The sequence below is a fragment of the Rousettus aegyptiacus genome, unplaced genomic scaffold (assembly GCF_014176215.1).
Source record: "Rousettus aegyptiacus isolate mRouAeg1 unplaced genomic scaffold, mRouAeg1.p scaffold_m13_p_3, whole genome shotgun sequence".
NCBI lineage: Eukaryota > Metazoa > Chordata > Mammalia > Chiroptera > Pteropodidae > Rousettus > Rousettus aegyptiacus.
In genome coordinates, this window is record NW_023416306.1 from 114,525,714 (window position 1) to 114,550,251 (window position 24,538).

General features: G+C 53.3%; 1 protein-coding gene across 3 annotated transcripts; it reads right to left on the reverse strand.

Annotated features, from left to right (window-relative positions):
- Window positions 1–34: 34 nt before the first annotated feature.
- PLCB2 (phospholipase C beta 2) lies at window positions 35–23,182 on the reverse strand. Of its 3 annotated transcripts, none has more exons than XM_036217742.1 (31): window positions 22,802–23,182; window positions 19,412–19,489; window positions 18,627–18,695; window positions 17,887–18,027; window positions 17,674–17,753; window positions 17,537–17,590; window positions 17,355–17,430; window positions 14,764–14,864; window positions 14,442–14,608; window positions 14,203–14,349; window positions 13,868–14,025; window positions 13,509–13,591; window positions 13,210–13,294; window positions 12,564–12,675; window positions 12,259–12,362; window positions 12,042–12,138; window positions 10,950–11,034; window positions 10,693–10,817; window positions 10,020–10,174; window positions 9,343–9,507; window positions 8,658–8,757; window positions 8,017–8,121; window positions 7,780–7,874; window positions 7,565–7,640; window positions 6,949–7,174; window positions 6,692–6,857; window positions 6,501–6,577; window positions 6,315–6,410; window positions 5,741–5,798; window positions 4,945–5,031; window positions 35–4,579 (listed from the first exon to the last, which is right to left on the reverse strand). In XM_036217742.1, exons 1-31 carry the CDS (start codon window positions 22,883–22,885, stop codon window positions 4,391–4,393), a joined length of 3,441 nt encoding a protein of 1,146 aa, XP_036073635.1. In that variant the 5' UTR covers window positions 22,886–23,182; the 3' UTR covers window positions 35–4,390. The 3 variants fall into 3 exon arrangements, with proteins under 3 accessions (XP_036073635.1, XP_016007687.2, XP_016007689.1); XM_016152201.2 differs by having other exon boundaries at window positions 12,510–12,675; window positions 22,802–23,181; XM_016152203.2 differs by lacking the exons at window positions 35–4,579; window positions 4,945–5,031; window positions 5,741–5,798; ... (3 more) ...; window positions 6,949–7,174; window positions 7,565–7,640 and having other exon boundaries at window positions 7,784–7,899; window positions 12,510–12,675; window positions 22,802–23,181.
- Between the last annotated feature and the right edge of the window lie 1,356 nt (window positions 23,183–24,538).

Sequence of the window (24,538 nt, forward strand, 5' to 3'; positions counted from 1 at the left end):
GCTTTGAATAGATATTTGTAAAGTAAGAACTGAGTCAGGTATCAACTACAGTATTTACTGAGATTTTTCATGAGCCAGGTATTATGTTCCCAGCTGTGGGAAATACAGAAGCAGAAGTACAATTCTGGATGGAAAAGACCTCCCCTCTCAAGTGGGAATTCAGGACCAGGACATAAAAAGTGGAGATTATCATCTGAGAACCTAATACATCTGTTAAATACAAACCAAGACAGTCCTTAGAGAAAAAGGCGGAGTTGTGGGTGTTCCAAGGATAAGGCTTCTGAGGTGGTCTTCTACCGTGTGTGGGATGGGATCTGGCTGCTAAGAAACAAGGACACTTCAAACAGCTTAAGGAGGCAAGGGAACGGATGCAGGAAAAACACCTTTAAGGGACAGTGTTGAGGGCTGCTTTAAGGGGTCCCTTCCTATGAAAGACAGGAAATTAAGGGAAGAATGAAAGTGACAAGAAGCATTGAAGCAGGAGCTGCCTGGAGAAAGGCATGGAGCAAAGAGAGGATTTGCCTCTAGGAAGAAGACTGTGGCTGAGTAGCAAAGTGGGCGCATTGCTCTGAACCCTGAACTTTTGCCTCTCTCCAGCTCCCAAGTTCCAGGGATGGCCACCTCCAGGCTCAAGGGATGGCCACTTGGCATGGGGCCCAACCATGAGGCAGGAGCTCCCCTGCCCCTCTATCCTGGGGGATCATGTGATGTATACCCATGCACACTGTGAAGCCTCTCTTTTTCTCTTTGCATTTTTCAACCCTAACCCCCTGCTCAGGGCTCTGCCAATTTGCTCACATGGTGTTGCAAAAAGGGGACAGTATTTGACATCAGAGTTAAGTCCCAGCTTGAAGGCGTTTACTAGCAGTGTGACCCCAGGCTTGCATATTCCCACCTGCAAAATGAAGCTGTAATACTACCCTGCCTGCTTCACTCAGGATCGTACTAGAGAGTGTCAGGGAAAGAGCTGCACAGTTATTCAGCCTGCAGAAAGCCCAATCTGGCCCCTAGACCTGGGAGCCCCTACTTGCATGTTGCCCAGGAGTGAGTATAGACTCTACCTCATCTGCAGCCCAGTAAAGATGCAGGAATGCTCTCCCTCTTTACTCAGCTGAAGAAGCGTTTTTCTTCCCTTCATGACTCAATTCCCTTTTCTCCAGCATGAGAGAAATTGCTTTGTTTCCTTCTTTCTCTGTTTTCAGGGTCAAAGGAGAGGGTACTCCTGAAATCTGTGTGACAGACCATCGTACAGCCAATGACACCCCCTAAGTGGAGGAGAGAAGCAGCAGGAACACCCATTGGACACCTCCTTGGTCCTAAAGAGCCATGCCTCCTCCCCCCTCAGCCTTCTTGAGATAACTCTGCCTCACTTATTTTCCTGTTCCCTGTGGAGGATGGAGACAGTTCCAGGGAAGAAGAGATGCTGGGGCAGGTCCCCTTCAGGGCCTCGCCCTGGTCTGTCAGAGAGCCCTGTGCTGGATGCTCTTTGAAATGAGTAGCTGGCTCTATTTGCCCCAGCTGGCCTCGCCAATCCAGCCAGGCCTGTGGTGGGACTGGGGGGAGGGGGGTGCCAGGTCTCAGGCCCTGAAGCCTTTGCTCTGAGAACCCTATGGCCTCAGTATGTTCTGAACAGAAAAGAAATAGCAAAGCTGAAAAAAAGCTCAGACTTTGCTGCAGAGCACAGAGGCACCAACAGCCATAATTAGAAGCTGTCGCTTAGGGAGCTGGAGGCTGACAAGAGATAGAGCCTAGGCAGGCAGGGGGCAGAAAGGCACTCCACTCTCCCCTCCTCTCCCACCCGCTGAGCCTCTCCCACTGCAGGCCCCAGGCTGGCAAAAGGGCTTCCTCCCAGAGGCGCCTCAGGTCTGCAGTCTGTCACTCTGTCTGCTGCTGCCCCCCTACAGTCCCCTTTCTTTCCTCAAGTGTCACCAACCCCCTCACCCTGTCACGTTGCACCAGCTCAGCTGGGTTGGGCCTGGTGGCACGTGGCTGGGAGATCCAGAGAGCTAGAGGAGGGGGGTTGCCAAGGGGAGGTGCAGGGGGTGGGTGAGTCAGCAGGGGACTCTGGAATCTGAATCAGCAGTGGGATTGGGAAGGGGGTAGGGGACCCTTCTCTTATGCAAAAGGTAAAACTGAGGCATAACTAGTGGACAGGAAACTTGCCCCAGCCCCATAGATACACCAGGAATGGAACCCAGGTGCCCTTCACCTGCCCAGTGCCCTAAAGGTGGGTAGCTTTTCCTCTGCACTTCCCCTGAAACCAGGGGTCGATTCATCTCCAGGGCCCAGAGACATTTTCCCAGGGGCCACCTTACTGTTTTTTCAGAGGACAGAAAGCAGAGAGGCAGGTACCAGGGCCAGGCCTCATGGAAAGCCCCCACCTTGCCTGTGCAGAGGCCTCGGGGCAGGACTGCATCCACTTCCACATTCCTGGGCTCCCCAGCTCCATACTAGAGGCCCAGAGACAATACCTGGCCTGGCAGAGAGATAAGGGGAAGGAAGGCAGCCTCTCCTTCTCCTGAGCAGTTATTAGCAAAAGCTGGAAGCTGCCCAGTGGGCTTTATTTGGCACTGGCTTTGGCTTAGGCCCCTGTGCCTGGGTCAGTAAGTTCCTTTAGGCCTAGGTCCTCATCCCTGCATGATTCTACCCCTGGACTGGGGAACAAATGGAGCAGCTGAGTAGCCCAGCTGGAGGGTTGCAGATAGGGCACTGCCCAAGGCTGTATCCAGTTAGTACACAGGCTGATCCATGACAGGCCTAATCCTGTGAATGAGAAGGCCTCTACCTCACCCTGCAGCCAGGGACTACTAGGATCACAGAGATCAGGACCCCAGAGGGATGGTTGGGGGAGGGATTCCTGTTTATTTTATGAAGGCACAGGTGTCCACAGTTAATGGCATTTACTATAACTCTCTGATAAGCAAACAGCCTATTCCAAGAATCAGCCCCAACTCTGTTTCTCCCAAGCCAGTGCCTGTTCCTGTTGAGATTTGACACAGCGCCACAGGTGTAGTGAGTGGCTGCCCACCAGCCCCTCCATAGCAAGTGTTGGAGTCAACCACAACTGCCACAGGGGTCTGAGAATCTGACCACCCTAAGCCTGCCTAAAGGGGCACAGGTGGCCTGAAGTTTTACAACTCCCCAAAAGTGGGTGGAGGGCACCTTTACACTAGGTTTTTTGGCTCCAGCTCTGAGGGTGGAGACAAGGAAGGGCCACATCTGGGTGGGGGTAGAGAAGAGGGTGACATCATTTTCCAGTTGTGGCACCAGGGACAGCAGAAAGGGAAGTGAATCCTCTTCAAGCCTAGAGGCAGGACCATTCTGCTGGGCTCTGGGGGGCACCTTGCCCCGGGGTTCAGCTCCCAAGGGTTTTTCCCCAGCCCACTTCATTTAGGAGAATTCTACTCCCTTGTCCCCCATTTCTTAACTGTGGAACAGAGGCCAGGCTTAGGCAGGAAGTATTGGGACAGGGTTCCTTAGTAGGAGTAAGAAGGAGAAAAATAAATAAACCTCATAAAGTCAGAAGAGAAAATGATGCCGACCTTGTCAGGCAGCCTTGGCGGGGGTGCTTCCTAGCATGGGTGGGAGAGTACCCAAAAGGCTGTCCTTCTCCCCTCACTATGAGTCACAGCCCCAGTTGTCTCAGGAGCTTGAGGGCCAGACAGCTGAGGCAGCTTTTCCATGTCAGCGTCCCATCCCTCACAGGCAAGAAGCCAGAAAAGGGATGTAGGCCTGGGATCCTAGGGCCAGCCATCCCCAGGGAGCTTAGAGATAGTGCCAGTCTCTGTATCAGGGAGCTGACGATGAGACCAACTCAGGGCAGGCCTGAGATGGGGCCTAGAAACTTGGGTGAGCTGCCTGCCTTACTGCAGAAGGGTTTGGAGGTTGGTCCTGCTTAAATTACAGGCACTAAAATGGAAGTTCCATGTGGCCAGGCCTAACTCTCCAGGTGAGGAAACTGAGTCCAGAGTGGGGCACCACTAGTTGCATATTAGGAAAGGCAGAGTGGGGCTAGGACCCCATTTCTTGCCTCCTAGTCCATGTTTTTTGTTGTTGTTGTTTTTGTTTGTTTGTTTTTGTTTTTGCCCTCAACAAATATGTGACACTTATTCAAGGTGGAAGAGAAAGATGAGGAGCAGAAAGTCAGCTTGGAGGGAACCTTGAGGCCTGAGATGGGCCACTGCCCTGATGGTATCTGGTACATGCCTCCTCTGCCAGCTTGGCTGTTGAGAAGGGGGCTCCCAATCCCAGGGAGCCTCAGCTTCCTACAGCCTCAGAGTGCTGGGGCTTCTGGGGCCTTTTCTCTTGGGGAGATAGAGCCCCATCTCAGAGAAGGGTGAATGTCCTTGTAGAATGTCTCAGTTGGATGGGGGTATCAGAGGTGGCTCTCCTAGGCATCTCCCTTTGCTGTAAGTGGGTCCTGTTCACACAGCTCCCCAGACGCCCCACAGGGGCTCTCAGGCTTGTCCTCGGCCTCAGAAGGGAAGCACGCCCTGAGGCAGGTCTTCACTGACTCCTTCACCTCAGCCTCCAGGCCCTTCATCCTGGCCTCGTATTCTGTCAGTGCCTCCTGCTGGAACTGTAGGGACAGCAAGGACCACCACCTAGCTCAGGGGGTGCCACCTGCCCACTCTCCCTCCCCTGGACAGTGGAACAAGGAGATGCCTGGTCTTTTCAGAGCTCCCAGGAAATGAAAGTGGGATGTGGGGCATAGTGGAGCCCATCAGGGAGCCTCTCAGGAGAGCGGGTGCCAACCAAGCAAAGAGATCTGCAGAGCTACCTCATTTGAAAAGGCCTCAGAACCCCTTGGGAACCTATGACCCACTGGTGAGAGGTGAGCCTCCACTCCCCTGAACTCCTGACTGGCAGCTCCCAGGAACAGAACCCTCTTTACACCCTGGAGCCAGGCTAGCTTCTGGAAGCCAGGGTAGTAGTCACTGTCACCTGCTTTTCCATCTCCCGGATCTGTTCCAGGCAAGCTGCCTGCTTCTCCTCCAGCTTCTCCTGATGCCTCTCCAGGCTCTCTGTCATCTGGGTGAGAGTGAGAGGTAGGGAATCAGGACAGCAGGGACAGGCAATCTGGGTTGGCAACCAGCTACAACCACAGTTAACCAGCTGTAAGACTTTGCACAAATTCCTTAACCTATAAATATGTCTTTTTATTTGCAAAATGAGGATAATAGTACCTGTCTCTCTGGATTGTGAAGGATTACATGAGACAGTTTATGTGAAGCACCTGGCTTAGTGTCTGGGACAAGGTCAGGACTCAGTAGCTGGTAGTTCTGTTACAGTTGTTAATAATCCCCAGGGGAGATTTAGGTCCATTCTCAGCAGGGCTTTTCTTCCTCTTCCAACTCTTTGGAGCCTCAGGAAGCCCCTCTTGCTCCCTCTCATCCACCCACCCCAATCTCATCCTCCCCTCCGCTCTCCCTGCCTTCCCCCACCATCCCCACAGCCCATATTGTTTTCATCCAGGACAGCTGGCCAGAGACAGACCCCTTTAGGCTAGTACCTCAACCTCCACAGAAAGGTCAGAACCTCAGGCTGGCCTAAGAGCACCTCGTCCCCTGGACAGACTCCTCCCATCCCTAGCCATATCGGCTTCTCTGGACAGAGTATCTCCTAAGGGCAAAATAAAGGCCAAGGCCACCTTTTCTCTCCTATGGAGAGCGTGCATGTGAGTGTGTGCACATGCATGCGTGCATAGGTATGTATTTGGGAAGGACACAGCTTTACCCACCTGTTTGATGACCTGCACCACCTCCTGGATATGGGAGTTGTTAATCTCTCTTTTCAACCTATTGGGGTGATCAGAGTTTCAGAGAGGGCTGGAGGCCCCTGGTCAAGACTCCTCAGAGTGTAGGCAAAGTGAGAAAAACATCTGCCAAAGGGACAGAAACCAGCCAGAGCTGTGAACATGGGAACCCAAGGAGGGTTTGAGGGGCCATCGAAAGCCCCAGAGGCCCTGTAAATAAAGAGTTTCCTCACTAACTCACACCATCCTTCAAGGCATGCATGGGGAAGCATATGGGGGAAGCTGGTGTCTCAAGGTTTCACCTCTCTCTTTGCATGCTTGGTTTTCCCTTAAATTCTCCTCTCTGCTCAAATAGTGCTGGCATCTGTGTTTTGCCTGAGGACACTCTGATCAGAGGTTCCAGAGGTTAGATAACTTTCAAGAGCCATGAGACATGCATATCTCTGGGAATCGAGTCAGGATCCACTTGTAGGAAGGCCCCTTCCCACCTGGAGTGGTTCCTACTCAGCACTGGGCCTGGAGTTTTGAGTCCTGGGCCTTTCTCTCCTCAGGGACTCACCTCTCCTGGGCCATCTTGTCTGTCGTAACCTTGATCATGGCCTGGATCCTCTCCAGCCTCTTGGCCTCCAGCTTTTTCTTTACCTCTTTAGTGTCACTGCAGAGAGACAGGCATCAGGGAGATGATTTGTGGGACCTGAGCCCTTTTGGGAGATGAGAGTCCGATGTAAGAGAGGGGCAGTCATACCTCTCTGAGGTCTCCTTGAGGGTCTTAAGCTCTGCAGCCTGTTTCTCTCTAGCCAGCTCCATCATCTTGGTGATTTGCTGAAGCGAGAGAAAGGATGGGTTTGGCAGATATGCTTAGCATGAAGTCTTTTGTTGTGCACAGGGTGTGGGGTTGGTTAGGCGGTCGCTTCCTCCCCACCCCCGCTCTGGCACCTCGGCCACGTGCTGCTCTTTGCGCTTCAGGACACACTCATATTGCTCCTCGCCCTGCTGCAGCAGCTCCAGCTCCAGCCTGTCCCTCAGCTCGCGCACACGCAGATCCATGCCCTCGGGACCCTCACCCGGCGCTGCCCCAGCGGCCTCTTCGCAGGGCAGAGTCCTGTGGAGGCCACGGAAGACTGACACTGAGCCCTCAGCCGCGCGCCCCCGTCTCCGCACCGCTGAAGGCAGGATGCCGCCGCCACCCTTACCTTTTCTTGCGCGAGCCCTTCCCCGGACCGAGCCTGCGGCCCCTGCAGCCGACCGCCGCGCCCAGTGGCCCAAGCTCGGCCAGCTGCGCGGCGCCCCGCTGCAGCAGCTCCTCCCAGCGCCGCGCACCGCGCCGCTCAAGCTCTCGCAGCTCCTTCTCATGCCGCCGCTGCAGCTTCACGATGCCCTTCAACTCCCGCAGCTCCTCCGGGCTAGTGGTCCGCGGCTCTGTGGGGACCCGGGTGAGGCGCCCCACCGCCCAGGAGCCCCCCGCGAGCCCCGAGCCCTCCCCAGGCTCGTCCCCAAGACACTAGGCCTCAGCAGGCTTTACCCGCAGCATCTGTCGTGGCCTTCTCCCTGGCCTTGACCCCAGCTGCTGCAAGAGCCACAGGACAGGCAGACATGTGCCTTGGGGTCCCAGGGTCAGTTCTGTTCTTCCCCTGCGCGCAGGGGTAGGCAGTATGGACCCCCTGCAGCACAGTTGCTTGGTGCTGAGGCTTCAGACACAGTGTTCCCTCCCCAGGTTAGTCTTAATTTTTTAAGCACATTTTTGGAATGTGGGTACAGCGGAAGAAGTTGAGACTCTTCCAGTAGGTGGGAGGACATCGCAGTGCATACCTGCTGATCCATTGCTTGTTGGGGCAGCTGCCCCATTGACCTGGCTGGCAACTGGACTCCCCAGAGGGAAGGGCATCTGTGTAGGGAGAGTGGATTAGAAAGATGGCTCAAATAGCCCTCTCTCCCTAAGTGGGTAACTCTTCCCCCTCCCTTATCTTCCCATGGAGAAGGCAAAGCTCCTGGGGGCCCCTGGCAATGGACCCAGCAACACAGACCTCAGGCGGACCTCCCATGTCTTCCTTGAGCTTCACAGACTTCTTATCTTGGGCATTGAAGTACTTGATGGGATTGGCAAGGGCCACAGTGAGATCTGGGTGCACAGGGGCATCATGAGCCTGATATGGAGATATACCTGGAAGGCTCCCTGGCCTGCCCCACTCTGGAGGCTGGCTTGAGGAGTGGGGAGGGGAAAAGGACAGCTCCGGGCTCCCAGCATTCCGTAGGCCTCCTACCTGCCCACGTGTCAGGTACATAGTCCTTCATCTCCAGCAAGACAAAGAGCGAAGGCATGGTGAGGGGCATGTTGCTCTCGCTGTGCAGGCACAGATGGTGGTACCCTGTTGGGCATGATGGGGTGGGCAGTGAGCAGATCCCCTTGTGGCCAGCACTGCAGGTGAGCCGTCAAGTTAGTCAAGGCTTCTGACTTTGGAGTCAGAGACCAGGGCCCAAGTCTGGTTCTGCACCTTCTTGGCTGTGTGACCTTGGGCAGTTACTTTAAATCTCTGAGACTTTTCTCATCCGTGAAATGGGGATAATAGTGTCTACCTTATGTGGTTTTTGTTAAGATTAAGTGAGAGTATGTTATAAGCCCTTAAAGCATGTTAAGTGCCCAATAAGTGTCAGCTACTGGGGAAACTGCCCCAGTGGTTCCAGAAAATTACAGACATTCTGTTAGGTGGGCAGAGTCCCCACCTCTGTCAGTATCCTAAAGTGGTACTATTCCTGCCACACTCTTTAGAGCCGATAACATAAGAGTGTTAAGTAAGGTCTCAGGACCACCTCCCTGAAACTGCCCCACCCTCTGGACAGGCCCCTGAAGCTGGCTTTGGTCTCAGACCTGCTTGGAACAGCAAAGAAGGACCCATAACCTTACCAGAATTCAGGGCATTGATGGGGATGATGCGGTGTCCGAGAAACTTGTTGCCTTCCTCCATCACAGCCACCCTGAGGGAGGCCAACTCAGGCATCAAGATCTGGGGAGAGTCCAGGACAGAACAAGCTAGGAAGGGGAGAGGGTGGCAAAATTGCCCTGCTCCCTGGTTCCAGAAGTCTAGGGTCAGTGTGAGAACATAGCAGATATGACCAGATTTGGCAAAAACAGAGGGCACAGTCTAGGCAACACACATAGACATCCTCACAGCTCTGGCCACGGCCAATCCACACAGGAGAAAAGGGCTGAATATGCAGCCCAGGGCTCTGGGGGTCCTGGTGCAGACAGCCTGTGGCAGCTTTGCCAAAAGTATCCAGTGGGGGCAAAAGACCCCTGTGATCCCATGGGACTCTGCACCCTGGTCTGGGAGTTCACATTTCTGCCACTGATCCTACCATGAACATGCATGCATGCACACACATCAGCACATGTACACACTCAAAACCTGCCCACCAAGTTCATTTCTGTAAACTTGCCGTTTGGATTCTCGAAACTCAGGAGGGCACAGAGTGAGAGGTAGGGAGGAGAGGAGTACCAAGGAACTTCCTTTATGTATTTCCTCTTTTCTATAAACAGAGGCCAGGAAGTAGGGACGGACTGCAGCCCCTGACCTGCCCTAGCTCCCTACCTTCTCAAAGACAAAGGGCTCCTCCTTCCAGACAGGGTTGATGGAGTTGGTACTGGGTGACAGCTTGGTGCGATAGCGCCTCTTGGGGTCCCCAGGAAGGCCAAACAGCTCCACTTCCACATAGGTGCGCACACTGCGTTCCGACAGGAACTGCCCAGAGATTACCTGGAGGTGGGGACCAGGGGAGGCCAGCATCAGCTGCCACACCCAGGCCATTCCCCAGCACCTGGGGTCTCCAGCTCCTCTAGCTGAAGCATCCATTCTTGAGTACTGTGAAGAGCCCCACTCAGCTCTGGCCACTGAGTAGAGGCTGTGTGGCTCAAGGGTTAAAGCTAAGCTCTGATAACCGGGGTGCTTCCAGCATTCAGGGAAGTAGTGTGGTCTCCCCATCTCTCTCCCCCAGGGCCTGGGGCTCCTGCTGCCCTACTCTGCCCACTCTTCTCCCCTCCCCCACCCTAGCCTCAGCCCTTCCCCTTGGTTTCCATAGGGACCAAGAGGCAGCCTCCAGTGCTGAGGAGGAGGCAGTTTCCAAGGCAACTTGCTACTGCACGAACTGGCTGGGGCTGAAGTTTCCATGATTATCAGGGGAGGGGGTTGGGAGTGGAAGAGTGGGGCTCCTGTGGCTTTCTCCTCAAGGCTTCAGCCCTCCCAGCCACTTGTTCGCCCCAGGGTCTTGCCGTAATGGAAAGGGTGGTGGCTACCACCACATCAATGCGGTCCACCGAGAATGGGTTGAACTGCTTGTCCGGCCGACGCATAAACTCATGCTTGAGGAGGTAGCCGCTCTGCCCATTGAATTCAAACAGTGCCATGTTCTGTTGCATAGGCAGGTCTGGGGGGACAAAGGCACTGGATGAGGAAGGCCCTGCTCTGCGTCTGCACCAAGTCTCTGTTTCCTCATTTCCCAGCCTTTCTCTTGTCTTGTGAATGGGGTGGTTGAGTAGACTGTTGACATGAGGGTTTCTCATGTCTCAGCCTGGTTTCTTTGGGTGTCTCGTCTCTCAGAAAGGGCCCTCAACCTGGAGTCAGCAGGACCAACGCCATCATCAGATCTCAGGCTCACAGAGTGAGTAGAGGCCAGTGGAGCAGGTGTTCCTGCAGATCCGCCCAGAGAGCAGCCAGAACCCATGCAAGCACCTTGGGATCTTCACAGGCATACTCATATACGTGCAGTCATATAGGCATGAGCTAATGCATTTCTGTCCTTAAATGCTCACACGCCTGCATGTGCTCCCAGAGCCCCAACGAACATCTGGACACCCTGGTCTATTCTAAAGATCCCCCACGAAGGGATGGGATGAAGGTGGGAGGGGCAGAGAAAGATTCTTAAGGGCCTGAGAGTGCCCTCACCCATCGTCTGGAAGTTGAGGGCGACCATCTGGCAACCAGCATTCCAAAACATCTGAGGCATGTAGTTGGAGGAGTCCATGCGGGTTCCCTTGGGATAAATGCGGCTCATCTGGCGCTTGTTGTAACTGCCCCAGAGTATAGGAGTCCGAGGCTGCCTGCACCAGGAGGACCCAACAGCACCCACCCCTGGCCCGTGAGCACCGTCCCCCTCCCTCCACCTCAACCAGGGACCCAGGCTACTGAGGCCTCAAGGATACTCCACAAACTGCACTGTGGCCTTGGAGAGAAGATCATAAGCCTTGAGCTCTGTGAATGAGGAGATGACATAACTTCGGTTCTTCTCTGTGTAGGGGGGAAAGAGGAGTGAGAGTCCTTGTCAGGCTGTGCCTTCCCTCAGACCTGCCCTCCTCTTTGGCGTGGCTCCCTCCAGCACAGAATCGCCTCCAACATAGCGACATGGCAAAGCCTGAGGGTTCAGGAGACAACCTCAGGGGGCAGGGGGATGCGCAGATCTGTGTGGGTAACAATGCATGCTGGGAGATATGCACCGGGATGGGGTGTGTGTCAGTCTCAAGGGTGAGGAGTGCTTGCCCTGGGTGGGTGCAGAGGGTGTGGGAACATTCTGGGATGAGACCAGGGGGTCAGGAACACGCTGTAATGGACAAGGCCTAAAGCACACCTGCTCTGCTGAACAAGAGGGGTTGGGGTGGAGGTGAGAGGTACGCACCGAGGGTGCTGTCTATCATGGGTGGGCACAGGTAGGGGTGAGGGCTGTGGGTTCAGGGGTGAGGAGTCAAGGTGGCAGAGGTATACACCATGAACCAGTATATGCAGAAAGAGGTGTTCATCTTGGAAACATGCACAGAGAGTGAGAGGAAGGCACTGTGTGTATGTCTGGAGAAGATAAGTAGCATGGAGTGCACAGAAAGGGAAGGGTAGAGGGAGCAGATGTGCACTGGCTGGTTTCTCTGCCTTCCACCCCCTCCCAGGGGCTATGTCACAGCGCCTCGGCTTCTGGGCTTGGGAGCCACAGAACCTGCAGAAGGCTGCAGGAGCCCCAGGCCAGCCTAGCTAAGGTGGCCTGTCACTGACACAGTCCAGTGCATTCTGCTTGGTGCCAAGTTCCTGAGTACTGTGCCAGGAAATGGGAGCCACTGCCACTTAAACAAGCCCTTTGCCTGACTCCACTGTGGAATATTTATAGACAGTCCTCAGTCCAAGGAAGGAGGAGGACTCTCCTTCCTCCCACCCCCACCCATCAAGCTGCCTGGTGTCACAACACACTTCCTAAGGGCCTTCTCCTGAATCTAGCTGAACCTCCAGCTTATCAACACCCCATGCTAACTTACGGGCAGAGAACTCGAAGGAGATGAACTTAGTGGGCTGAATGTAGTTGACTAAGCTGGACATCTCCTCATAAGCTGTCACCTCCAGGCCCGCTGTGCCCTAAGGAGGAAAGAGGAGGGTGGAGAAGAGAGTCATAAGCACAGGGACATTGCCCACTCCCTCACCTGAAGGGCTCTGCAGTGGAGGTGGCAGAAAGGGCTCAAGGATGTCTCCACACACCTCATCTGACTGCAACTTCTTTATCTCTTCTTCATCCAGGCTTCCCGACTCCTCTTCCTCTTCCACCTCCTCCTCCAGCTCAGCCCCTTCCTCACCCGTCCACACTGCCACACACACAGCTCCATCAGCACTAGGGATGGGGCAACCCCCTACCAGTCTGGATCCCCAGCACATCCACTCCAGGCCCAGCCTTCCTCTCCCATTCCACATGCTTCCCCATCCCTAGCCCCATTCCTCCCAGGCTGATTCACCTGTGTCCCCACCCACAGGGCCACTGGGTGGACAGCTACCCTCAGCCTCTCCACCCGGCTGCTCTGTGCTGGGGGATGCTGAGCCAGAAAACTGATTCTTCTTATTCTTGATGAGGATCTTGCCACGGAGATCCTCAGGGCTGGGCAGGGGGGTGCCTGGTTTCAGCTGTGGGAGAGTAGAGAGGGTCGGCATCATCTCCTCACCTTCAGGGTGTACCCTAAGTTTCTTCATGCCAAGCTGTCCTCCATCTACCCCTGCTTGCTTCTCCAGCCTCACCTCGCATCGCTCCCTCACGTACGCTAACCCCCTGCCTGACCAGACTGACTTCAGTTCCTCAATGATGCTCTCTCTCATCTATTCAGTCTGTCTAAAACTCCCTTTCCCCAATCTCACCAACATGAGTCCAATATTTCCCTCAGTTTTAGCTTAGCCATCACTTCCTCCAGAAAGCCTTCCCTGATCCCTGAGATCAGATCATAATTCTCCAAGTACTCCCATAGCAATCACTGGTTGTCAAGGCCAGGTTCCTTATCTATCTCCCCACTAGAGGGTAAGTAGTCTGAGGGCTGGGACTGCATCCTTGTTGCTAATGTACCCCCAAAGCTCAGCACAGTGCCTGACATGTGGTTAACCTAGCCTCCACCACATCCGAGATCCCCAGCCCCCGGGCCCAGATGCCCCACAGTGAAGTTCACTCACAGGGAACTTTTCCAGGGGCTCTGTGAGCAGCATATCACCAAACATCACCCGGCAGTACTCAGCCATCTTGGCTTGTTGGCGGGGTCTGTAGGGAGTAGAAGTGGGGCGGAGTTCAGCAGTTCTGCCCTCGTCTCGGTCATCTCTCTGGGCCCCTGATCTGGGTCTTCGGGGGCACTGGAGTTCAGGGAAGCAGGGACATAGCAGGAGAGCCTGAGGTCCTGAGGAAATTGTATTGAGAGCAAAGGGCATGGCTAGAGGCTAGGGACAGTTGAAGGCAAGGCATGGGCCTGGACACTCACGAGTCCACATGGTTTTCAAATGACAGAATGACAGGATACGGGGAGGTCTTAAAGGCACTTTCTGCAATCGCTTCAATTGCTTCCTGGAGGAGAAGGGGACTTGATGGAGAGGAGGACAGTGCTCCAGCTTCCCCTCCCCCAATGATATCCTTCTCCACTCCCCAGTTTCACCCAACACATAGAACTGGAGGATGACTTTTGGCTCTCTGTCACCTCTGGTTCCCTCTAGTTCCCACACCAGTCCAAGGCCTCCCAGCTGTTCCTCCTCTCTGGTTCATACTCCCCCACCCCCAGAAAGCTTGGGGGCGAGGGCCCTTCCCTAATGCCTCCACCACCAGCTTCCACACTCTGAGTCTTACCTTGAAGTAGATATCTGTGGTCATGGTGAAGCCATGGGTGATAATAGGCTCCTCATCGGGGGGCTTCCCCTTCCAGCAGTCCAGCTCCACACAGCGGCAGCCAGCAAGCAGCACCTGGCGATACATCTCAGCCGAGGAAAGGCCTGAGAACTGGCCAGCTGAGTCAGAGCAAGGGGAAGGGCAGGGACTTCATTTAAGGGCTATTCTGCTCTCCCCCACCCCACTCCAGGATGGTCTGTCCTATTGGCAACCCGAGGGCAGCCCCATGAGGAATTCCAGGAATAGGAGCAGCCTCCATAAAAGGAGAAGTCAGCAGTGAGGTGGCCAGGGCCTACCTGTCAGGTAGGTGTTGTGTGAGGAGTTGATGAAATAATGATTGAGCGGCTGTGTCATGTCATGGTGGAGTAGCAGCTTGTCCTGAGCCAGCACACTATTCTCAGGCCCACAGAGAAACCATACCATGCCCTCAGGTGACAGCTGGCCTGGGGAGGGCAAGGGATGACTGTCAAGGCCACAGTCCAGTCGCCAAAGCAGAACAGGCCTATAGGGGGTAAGGGGTTCCTTTGGTCCTCACCCCTCTGCACGTTGATGCCACTGGGCTCATACTTTTCAATGAGGCCCTGCACCTGGTCAGGCCGCACTGGCGGAAACAGTAAGGAGTTGAGGCGGGAGTCCCTCTGTTTCTGGTTGATGAATTTGCTCAAGTGCTCCTTGGTCATGTAGGGTTTGGCCTTGGCATGGCTGCAGGCCAGAGAGAAGAGTACAAGCCTAAATCCCCTAGGCTAGGAAACTCAGACAATCCCCCTTCTCCAGTGAAGCCGCCTAATCTCAGCATGGCAAGTGAGAATTTTAACCACCACCTCTTCCCCATGTCCAGCCCAGCCCAGGAAGCTCACTAGGAAGTGAAGATCTCATCTATTTCTGGCCGAGGACAGAGGTTCATGAGGAAACTCTTGTAGACAGAATCTGGGAAGTCCTCAGGATTGATGGCATCATTCTGGGGAGACAGAGAGTCACCTGATCACTCCTGCCCGACCCTCTCAGGGCTAAGAATCACCAACTAGGACCAACCTTGTACAAAGGGGCCTGGTAAGAAGGAGGGCTCTAGGCAGACAAAGAAGCATCAAGGACATGCTGAGCACCCACTTTTCAAGGCCCTCATTGCTGAGTAGAGAGCATGCTTAGCTGATTTGCTTTGCCCCTAAATTTGGATACTGGTTACTCTTTTGGCTGGGGCAAGATTGGAACTAAGAATGACCAGACTGAGGAGGAATTAAGTGGCACCACTTGCCAAAGCAGTAAACTAGTTTTTTTTTTTTTTTCCAGTGGAGGACAAATTTTCAAAAAGAAGCAATTTGAATATAAAAAATATGGCTCACAACATAACCCCAAAATGCATAAAGCCAAAACTGACAGAATTTAAAAGAGAAATAGACAAGTCAACAATAATAAAGACACCAAAAAGCACAAAAACAACAATAACGAAAGAGTTAAATTAGACTTCATCCAAATTAAAAACTTTTGTGCTTCAAAGTTTACTATCAAAAAGCTTAAAAGATCCACAGAATGTGAAAGAATATTTGCAAATTGGTATCCAAGAAGGGACAACTCAGCAGTATAAAGACAAATAACCCAATTGAAAGAAGAGCAATGGACATAAATAGATATTTGTCCAAAGTAGATATTTAAACAACCAATAAGCACATGAAAAGATACTTAATGTCAGTAGTCACTAAAGAAATACAAATCAAAACCACTTCATTCCTGCTAGGATGACTAAAATAAATTTTTAAAAGATAATAACAAGTGTTGGAGATGCAGAGAAATCGCAACCCTCATACAATGATGGTGGGATTGTAAAATGATGTAGTCACTTCTGAAAACAGTTTGGAAGTTCCTCAAAATGTTAAATATAGAGTAGCCATATGATCTAACAATTCCACCCCTAGGTATATACCCAAGAGAATTTAAAACATATATCAGGATAAAATCATGTATACGATGTTCATAGCAACATTATTCATAATAGCCAAAAAGTGGAAATAACCCAAATATTCACCAACTGATGCATAGGTCAGTAAAATGTGATATATCCACGCAATGGCCTATTATTAGCCATTAAAAAAAAAGAGTGAAGTACTGATATGTGCTTCGACATGGATAAACTTTGAAGATATTATGCTAAATTAATGAAGCCTACCATTAAAGATCACATAATATATGATTCCATTTACATGAAATGTCCAGAGCAGGCAAATGAATAGCAATAGAAAGCCGAGTAGTGGCATTTAGAGATTCTGTGTCTTTGCATTCCATCTCAGAAAAACCCATCGAATGTCCTCAAGGGTCATACTGGAAGGCCAACATCGGTCTTAGTTTGGAGCAGGAGAGCTAGACCAAATGTCCCTAAGACTAAATCTTGAACCCATTAGCTCCAAGCAAAGCTGGGTCAGTGGCCTCTACTGGGAAACAAGAATTGCTGACAAATCAGGAGGATTTAGTGAATGTAGGAGTTCAGGAGGCAGGAGAAAAGGAGGCCGGAAGTGTACTGACAACAGCTCTCGGTGCTTGCTGCAGGGCCCTGAGCAGGAGCCTGCGCCCACCTTCTCCCCCACTCCATGCTTGCATCACCTGGCTGACTGCGCCCCGGGGTCACCAACTCCACAGAGCTGTGACTGTGGGGGAAGTATTCTTCCTGGAATTCATGGGAACAGGTGATCCATGAGGTTTTAGTTTAATTATAACATTCCAAATTCTTACCAGAAGAAAAGACCGTATGGGGTGCAGGTGGTTCCCTGTATAAAGGCATGGCCAAGGGAGGGCAGGAGCTGAGATTCACATCCCCAGCCAGGCACGAACCCTGGCTCAGGCCTGTGTCTACCTGCCCCAGAGGTCTCTTTTATTTGTGTGTAATTCATATAATGTACCTCATGGGATGACCCTACATATAACTTGTAATTAAAAAGTAATTTCTTAACTAAAGAGAAAAATGTTTTCCTGTGTAGAGCTGAAGACTGTTTTGGCAGTTTCCGCCCTTGGTTTTGTTTCTCACCCCACACCCTGAAGAACTAATAGACCTTCCTGCAGCTTTCAGATCTCTGCAGACTGCCTCCTGTCCCTGCTGACCTTATCTAGCTCCTGCAGGCTGAAAACATTCATTTCCACTTCCATTCCAAGGCTGGAATGGGAATGCACCAATCCTTGCTTCTTGCTTTGAACAACACCCACTATTCGCACAACCACTCGGAGACAGGGGTACAGACCGGCCTGCTAGAACCCTGGCACCTCACCCCATCACCCTGGTACTGTTTCTGTGTATCAGAAACCAGTGGCTCTAAAGTCAATCGGCTTTGGCACTGTTGACTGGAACTATGCTGTCATTCCCACCCTCCCCACCCCCAATCAGGCCTTGCCAAGTTGCCCTCTGGTCAGAGCCAGCTCAGGTAAGAAGAATATTAGGGTGGGCTAGGGAGGGGGAGCCACTCACCTTCCCTTTGGGGAGGTGGCAGGCACTGAGGGCAGCTTCTACCCGCTTGCGGTCAGCAGGAAACATCTGGAAAAAACTGAAGGAGCAGAGAAAGGCATCAGACAAAGAGAGGGGTCAGGGCCTGGAGAGAGAAGGTTTTGGGAAGCTGGGAAGAAGTGTGGGGAAGGGGAGGGGAGACTCACTTCTTCACAGGAATCTTCCCTTCAGGGTTGAGCTGCATCTTGAGCTTCACCAGGCTGGTGGGGCAGAAAGCAGCCTGTCAAGCTCTGGGGCTGGCACACTTAGCCCTGAAGGCTAAGGCCAGGCAGGAAGCACTTACATCTTGTCCAAGAAGGTACTGCGGGGGGCGTTAGCTGTCAGTGGGTGCTTGACCAGAGCCAGTACATCTTCAGCCCAGTTCTGCAGGACCCCAGAGCACAGTAGTCAGGCTCCTGACCTTAAAAGTGTCTGTACCACCCCATGGCCCAGACCTCTCTCAGGAAGTCTAGCCTATCCCAGTGGCCAAGCCCCATGCCAGGTCTCCTCACTGCACCTTGCCCACGTTCTCCTTGTAGGAGACAAAGTTGTGGAAGGTGAGGTCCACCATGTCGGGGCCAGACACCACAGTGAGTGTCTTCAGCAGGAAGTTGTTGTCAGGGAAGTCCATGTTGAAGACATCCCGGAGCTTCTGGCTCTGCAGCAATGGAGACATGGTTAGGACCATCCCTGCCCGCTGTGGCTCTCCTCGTCCCTCCATCTCAGCCACCTGAACTGTGGTCCACTGGGGTGAAATCCCATCCCCATCTTAGGAGCCACAGGTCTCAGCATCTTTCATCCCGGACTCCAGAAGCTGGGGCTGGGAGTGGGAGACCCATAGGAAGAGGCTGACCAAGACTGTGGGACCTGGGAGTCCTGTGTGTTTTGTCACTTTTCATTTGAAGACAGATTCTTAGCTCCCAGTCTCAGGGAATCCTGCTCCCACCATTAGGTAAATATAGGCAAAGTAGTCAGGAGGTCGAGAGTATGAGCAACACCTGCCAGATAGCCTGGGGTGCTCTAAGGGCAGGAGATGGCCTCATGACATCTCTTCTGATGGTACCCTGACACCGGGGCCCCAGCAGGCCCTGGAGCAGCCATGCCCCTTCCTCATCTCAGAATGAGGCCTTGCTGCCCAGCCCAGGGACCCTTCACCTTGTTCCAGAGATCAGGCTTCCCACCCCCTGAGAGACTCCTGCCTTGGTCCCATGGAGGTGGTGGCCATGCTGCACCTGGGCTACTGCCAGGCCCACCTACCTTGGGAATCTTGGCAAACTTCCCAAAGCGTGTGTCACGGATGCTGGTGATATCCAGAAACTCCATCTCCTGGAAGGCGCCCCATGGGAGCAAAGAGGAGATGTGGACAAAGAGCGGGGTAGAGGGAACATCCATATCTCTTCACACCTCAGTCGACTGCCCTCTCTCAATGTCAAGACTGTGTAGGCCCACCCAGACCCCAGCCTTCCCTTCCCAGTGATCAGATTCTCCTTACTCATGATGACTCTCCTACCTTCTTCTCTGCTCATTCCTTCCCTGGCCATTCAAGTTACTTGAATTACTTGGGAAGCTGTAGCCTGCAGTCTCACCTCCACCATCCTGAACTCTCCCCAGGCTCCCCCTCCCTTCTTCCTGTTTGGGTGCCGAGATCCTTCTCTGATTTCTCTAAGCCCTCAAGTTCACCCAGAACCAAAAGCAAAGAATCAGCCTTCAGCTGCAACCATCTCTCTCTCTCTCTCTCTCTCTCTCTCTCTCTCTCTCTCTCTCTCCTCCTCCTCCTCCTCCTCCTCCTCCTCCTCCTCCTCCTCCTCTCCACAGGATGCTAAGGCTGGAGCATCTGGGTGCAAGGCAGCCATGATTAGAGTGACTGCATCCTCCATTCCAAAGCAAATAGCCCCTGCCCACAGGAGACCCCCCAAAGCCACCCTTCCAGGTCATTCTACACTCCCTAGCATCCACATCTTCACCTCCAAATCACCAAAAAGCTGCATTAACTCAATAAATCAGTAGGGACTCAGGGCCATGGTAGGTAGGGGCTGTCTCACCTTACTCTGATATGTCCAGTATAAGTAATAGCCCTTGGGGTCCACACGAAGGATAACTGGGGAGGCTATCGTTGTTTCCTGTGGAGAGAAGGAATCAGTACCCTTCTCTGACACTCCAGGCCAAGCTTCCCTGGCCCACACCAGGGGTTTCAGAGCTCACCATCTCCCTAGCAGGTGGCTGTCCCAGGAATCTGCAGGCATTTCCCTTTGTTTTTCAGTGCTAAGGGCTGGGCATAAGCTTTAAAAGCTCTGGACTAGGGGTAGAGAAGGGGAGAGGATTGGAGATGGCATTTTTGGAAGAGAAGAGGGTTTCGCCTCTAAACCCCAAAGAGAAGTTCTCCCTCTAGACCCCCAAACAGGGTCTTGACTCCCACCTCATCTTGTTTTCAAGGGCCGCAGCTCAGCCAAAGGTGTAGAATATCTCTCCCTAAGTCTCCATACTACCTCCAGGATTGTTCAGCACAGTGAGAGCCAAGAGCCCAACTCCTGTGCCTACGTCCAAGGCCCTGCACAACCTAGTAGCAACCTAGATTCCCACATGCACAGTCCCCCCCTCCAGGGACCACCCTCTATCCCATCCATTCAACTGTCTATAGGCACCAAGGGCATTCCCACCTCCAAGCCTAAATACCCTCCCTTGCCTGAAACACCATCAAGCCTCAGTTCTTCTTAAAAGCCTTTTCTGAAACACTCTGGGGGCTGGATCTCAGACCTAGAAGCCCACCTGGAAAATTCCCAGGGACCCGTGGACTCCCAGGAAACAAGTACTAGACCACAAGCTCGGTGCTGCAGGTTTCCTGAAGAGCGAGTGACTGATGAATGTGAATGATGAATAAACTTACTTCTAAATTTCTGTTCTGCTCACAGAGCACACAGACTACCTTTAATTGTAATGGTCTTTGCATATATAACAAGATATTAAAAAGGAAGTTTCCAACAATGCATGGTAGTTCTTGCATGCCAGACTAGACCAAATACAGAATTTACAAAGGAAATAATCTCCCCATGACCCCAGCCAAAAAAAGGGGGAAAAAAAAAAAGTCTCTCAGATCAGGGGTGGTTGAAGTACAGAGGAAAGAGAACACTTTGTGAGGAAGCTAATTTTGGAGAAATCTATATTGCGAGTTGCATTCCCTTCCCTCTCCAAGGGAGGCTTGGGGGTGCCCACTCCTCACTTTAAGCCTAATAAGGGGTTTCAACTACACTTGGAGAATTTTAATCGTCCGTGTCATTGTGGGACAGAGAGATGCTGGCATGCTAGATGATCCCAAACCCCAGAGTCTGTTGGGGCCATGAACACTATATTTGCTAGGATCCAGAGTGGGTTTGTGGAAGGGAGGGACAAAGAGTTCAAAGCTAAAGGAAGCTGAAGATGGTAACTGGGTTTGGAGGGGCTGAAGAAGTCATTTCAACCAACCTTCTGAAATAGAGATGGTGAGAGGACCCTGATCAAGAGATCCCTAGCTCAAGGGCAGGGGTGGGGGTGGGGTCTCCCAAGAATCCTCAAAAATGTGTACCAGAAAATGAAAAAGCCTACACCTCTACCAGGCTCAGAGAGTACAAGCCAGCTGACAATAGCACCTGTTCAATAAGCACTTTGGCACCCCTTTCCCATCCCCCTTCCTGCGCCCCATCCCTGAGAGGAGGAGGACCAGGGAATCCCACTTGAAGCCTTTCCAGGGGGCCTGCAGCCCACATGAAACCATTTCTATAGGGAGGAGGGGAGATATCATTTTAAATGAAGGTTGGAATTTTGAATTATAACTAGTTTCTGAAATAAGCATTGTGAGGAAAAGTGGCCATAGAATTGTCTATTCTCCAAGAGTAATTGGAATGTCTGTGACTGTCTGATTTTCCTTCCATGGGCAGGAGAGCTTCTCCCACCAAATACAATGTAAAGGGGCACGGGAGACAAAATTAAGTTGGGAGTTGATTACATCCTGTTCACTGTGCTTATTCAACATGGCATAAAATTCCCAAGTTATCTGCCAACTGGGCTGAAAGCAGTCTGAGAGCAGAGCCCGGGCTCCCAGGTCCATGTGCCCAGTGACCAGGCTTGGGAGGTTCCTGCTCTTGGAAGTCAGGATCAAGGACTGTGCAGTGCCCTGAATTGTAGAAGGGAGCGGGACAACCAGGTATCCAGGCAATGGCTTGCAGAGATGGCCATAAAGCATGTCCCCACCCTTAATGACCCTCTGCCTAGTCGAGTTACACAGAGGAACTGAGAGAGGCCACTTCGCTTTTCATTCTGAGCCACTTCCTTCATCCCATAGGCTCCTGGGACGTGCCACCACCGTGCCACATCAACCACATACTCCTAAGAAAGCAGAAAGCATCTAGCCAGGGCCCCCTCCCCATAGTCATGGCAACTAGTTTATTCAGCCTAGTTCAGCCCTGAAGTCTGCCTTAACTCACAGACCCAGAACCCCTTCATCTCACCTGTAAGGAGAACCGGCCAGCCCTAAAGGCCCTCTCCACACTTCACCCCCCATTCCCACAGAGGCTGCATGTTCCCTCCCTGGGACCAGTGCCTCTGACTCTCATACTGCGCCAGCCTGACAGCATGCTCTTTCTGAAGAAGGGGCCCCATATTGTTCTCCTCAAACGCCCAAGAGGATCCCTGGCCTCTGGTGTCTGGGAAGGTCAGAGGCTGAGGAGCAGTCCCCAGTTTGGGAAGAAGCAGACACAGTGGAGACAGAGGTACAAGGCAAAGCACCTTCCCCCTTCCCTTGCAGACAGGCAGGCGTCAGGCAGCCTGCCTGAGAGCTTCCAGTGGAAGCATAAGTCAATGCACTCCCTTCCAGGCTCCTGGGAGCAGAAGCCTCCGGTGCTCACTTGGGATTCAGGGGCCTTTGGTAGCTGCCCCAGCAGCTCAGGGGAGAGCAAGGCTTCCCTGGGACAGGAATAGGGGCATGTGGGTAGGGGTTAAGGATTCTAGTCTCAGCATCCTAATGAGGCAAGAGTGGAGTATCTGCGCTGGGAGTAGGGCCCTGGCTCACCTCTGCTTCTAACTCTGCCTCAGCTCTAGGACACACTTTCCTCCTGCTAAGGCTGAGATCAAGAGCAACAAATCTTGCTCTTCTTGGGGGCTTTGGGGAAGGACAGACCCAGACCCAGAGAAACTGTCTCTTGTGACCACCCAGGCAGCCCACCCTTTTCTCACATCCACACACAGGGTCCTAGCCCCGGCAACCCAGAGACATATTCTTGGGGCACACACCCTCACCCCCAGGTTTGTTTATCAAGGCAGTTGTCAGCTGCCTGGCCAAACTACACGGGCACCTGCTCCCGGTAGGCATAAACCAACCCACTCACCCAGACAAAGCCTATAGCAGCTTGGCCCCCAGTCATCCCAGCGCCCCAGCAGCCCACAGCCCCTGCCCCACTCACATCGTCCCATTTGATGAAGCGCTCCCCTTGGCTCAGATAGGCCTTCACCTTGGGGGGCAGCAGGACAGGGTTGAGCAGAGACATGGTGCCAAGTATGCGTCTTTGAAGAAGCTGGATAAGCAGAGGAGTGCAGGAGGAGGGAGAGCAGGAGGAGAGCCAAGCTGGGCTCACATGGCACCCGCCCTGAGCCAGTCCGGAAGTCTGGGTGCTCCTACAGTCCCCGGGTGGCAGTGCTGGGTGCAGAGCTGAGTGCTTCGGCCAGAGGCCCAGCCGCTTTTTAAATCAGCCTCCTCCCGTCTGCCTACAGTGGGGGCTGTGGTCACAGCTTCTCAGCTCCTGCCCAGGGAGGCTGGCTCCCCTCCTCGAAGCCCCCGCCCTCACCCTGTGCCTCACCACTTCCTGCTTAGGGCTTCCTTCTCTGTGCAGTTTAGGACTGTGAGGCGGGTCATAAGGCCTGGTCGTCTTGGAGCAAGGGCCTCCCAGTCCCAGGGGTAGTCCCTGGTCAGAAGCAGCTGGGGAACTGGAGGGGGAATGATATGGGGCCAGTTGGGGATACTATTGCCCAGGTGGGGACCGAGAGGAGGGAGCAAAGAGGTCACCAGGGGGAGTGACCTCCAAAGGGGTGGGGTCCAGAGCGTAAGAGTCTCTCCCAGAGCCTAAGGAGTCTAGGACCACTCTGGAGGTTGGAGTTAGGGTGTGGCAGGGCCCAGCTAGGATTGAGTGTTTTGAATAAGCAAAGTTTGCTGAACACTGGGCTCATCTTTCTCAATGCTTCCTCTCCATGAAAATGAGGTGCAAGTGAGGTAATCATACCCCTCACCCACCACACAGGAATCTCTCCTTTTGGCCCTCTGGGTCTGGTTGAGACCTGGAACCCCCGCTGACTAGCCACCGCTCAACACAGCTGGTTTGAGCAACAATTGGCCACTAGCCTCCACTGGACTCTCCCATCAGGCTCCCTGCTCTGCTCTGTGCCTAGAGCCTGGGATGAGAACACTTGAGGCAGGAGGCTGCTCGGAGAGGCCTCATCTCTGGGCACCTGCTCAGGGTGCATGGCCCTAACACCGCTCCAGCCCCGGGAACTCAGTACTGGCCCTGCTCAGTGAGCCCACTTCCTCTTGCTTAACCTGATCTGCTTATCACCCTTAATTCAACTGGGGGAGCAGGTAGCTCTGCCCAGGACTTCCTTCCCCTCTCAGAGCCCGGCTTTTTTGCAACCAGATTCCACCATGAGCCTTTGTGCTACCCCCTGACAACTATGGCGTCCTCACTCAGTCCCTAGAACTATTTCTGCTGGCCAGTGTGGGCCAGAGCAGGAGGATGGGGGCCAGTGGGGGCTAGAGCTAAAAGGATTCTCTAGCACAAAAATAACCTCCAGAAAAGCAATTCTAAGACCATCAGGGTGGAGCTTGGAGCAAGGCCTGACTGAGCCTTTGGAAGCAGCTTGGTAATCCTCTAGCTCCCTTGCCCTCTGCCCTCAGGACTCCTGTGTTCTCTCCCTCCTTGCCCTGCTGTCTCCCATCTCTCCTCCCCCATCCCTCCAGCTCTGGGCCCCTCTGGGGGCCCCTCTGGTGTCCTCTGCAGTTCCGATTCCCTCCCTGGGATCAGGTTCCCTCTCTGACTGTTTGAATGCATTTTGCAAGGGAAATCCCTGCCTTTCCCAAAGCCCCTGCACCTGCCACCTGCAGCCACCCTGGATCTGCACCCAAGTCCCTCCCTCTTATCTGCCCTGCAGCC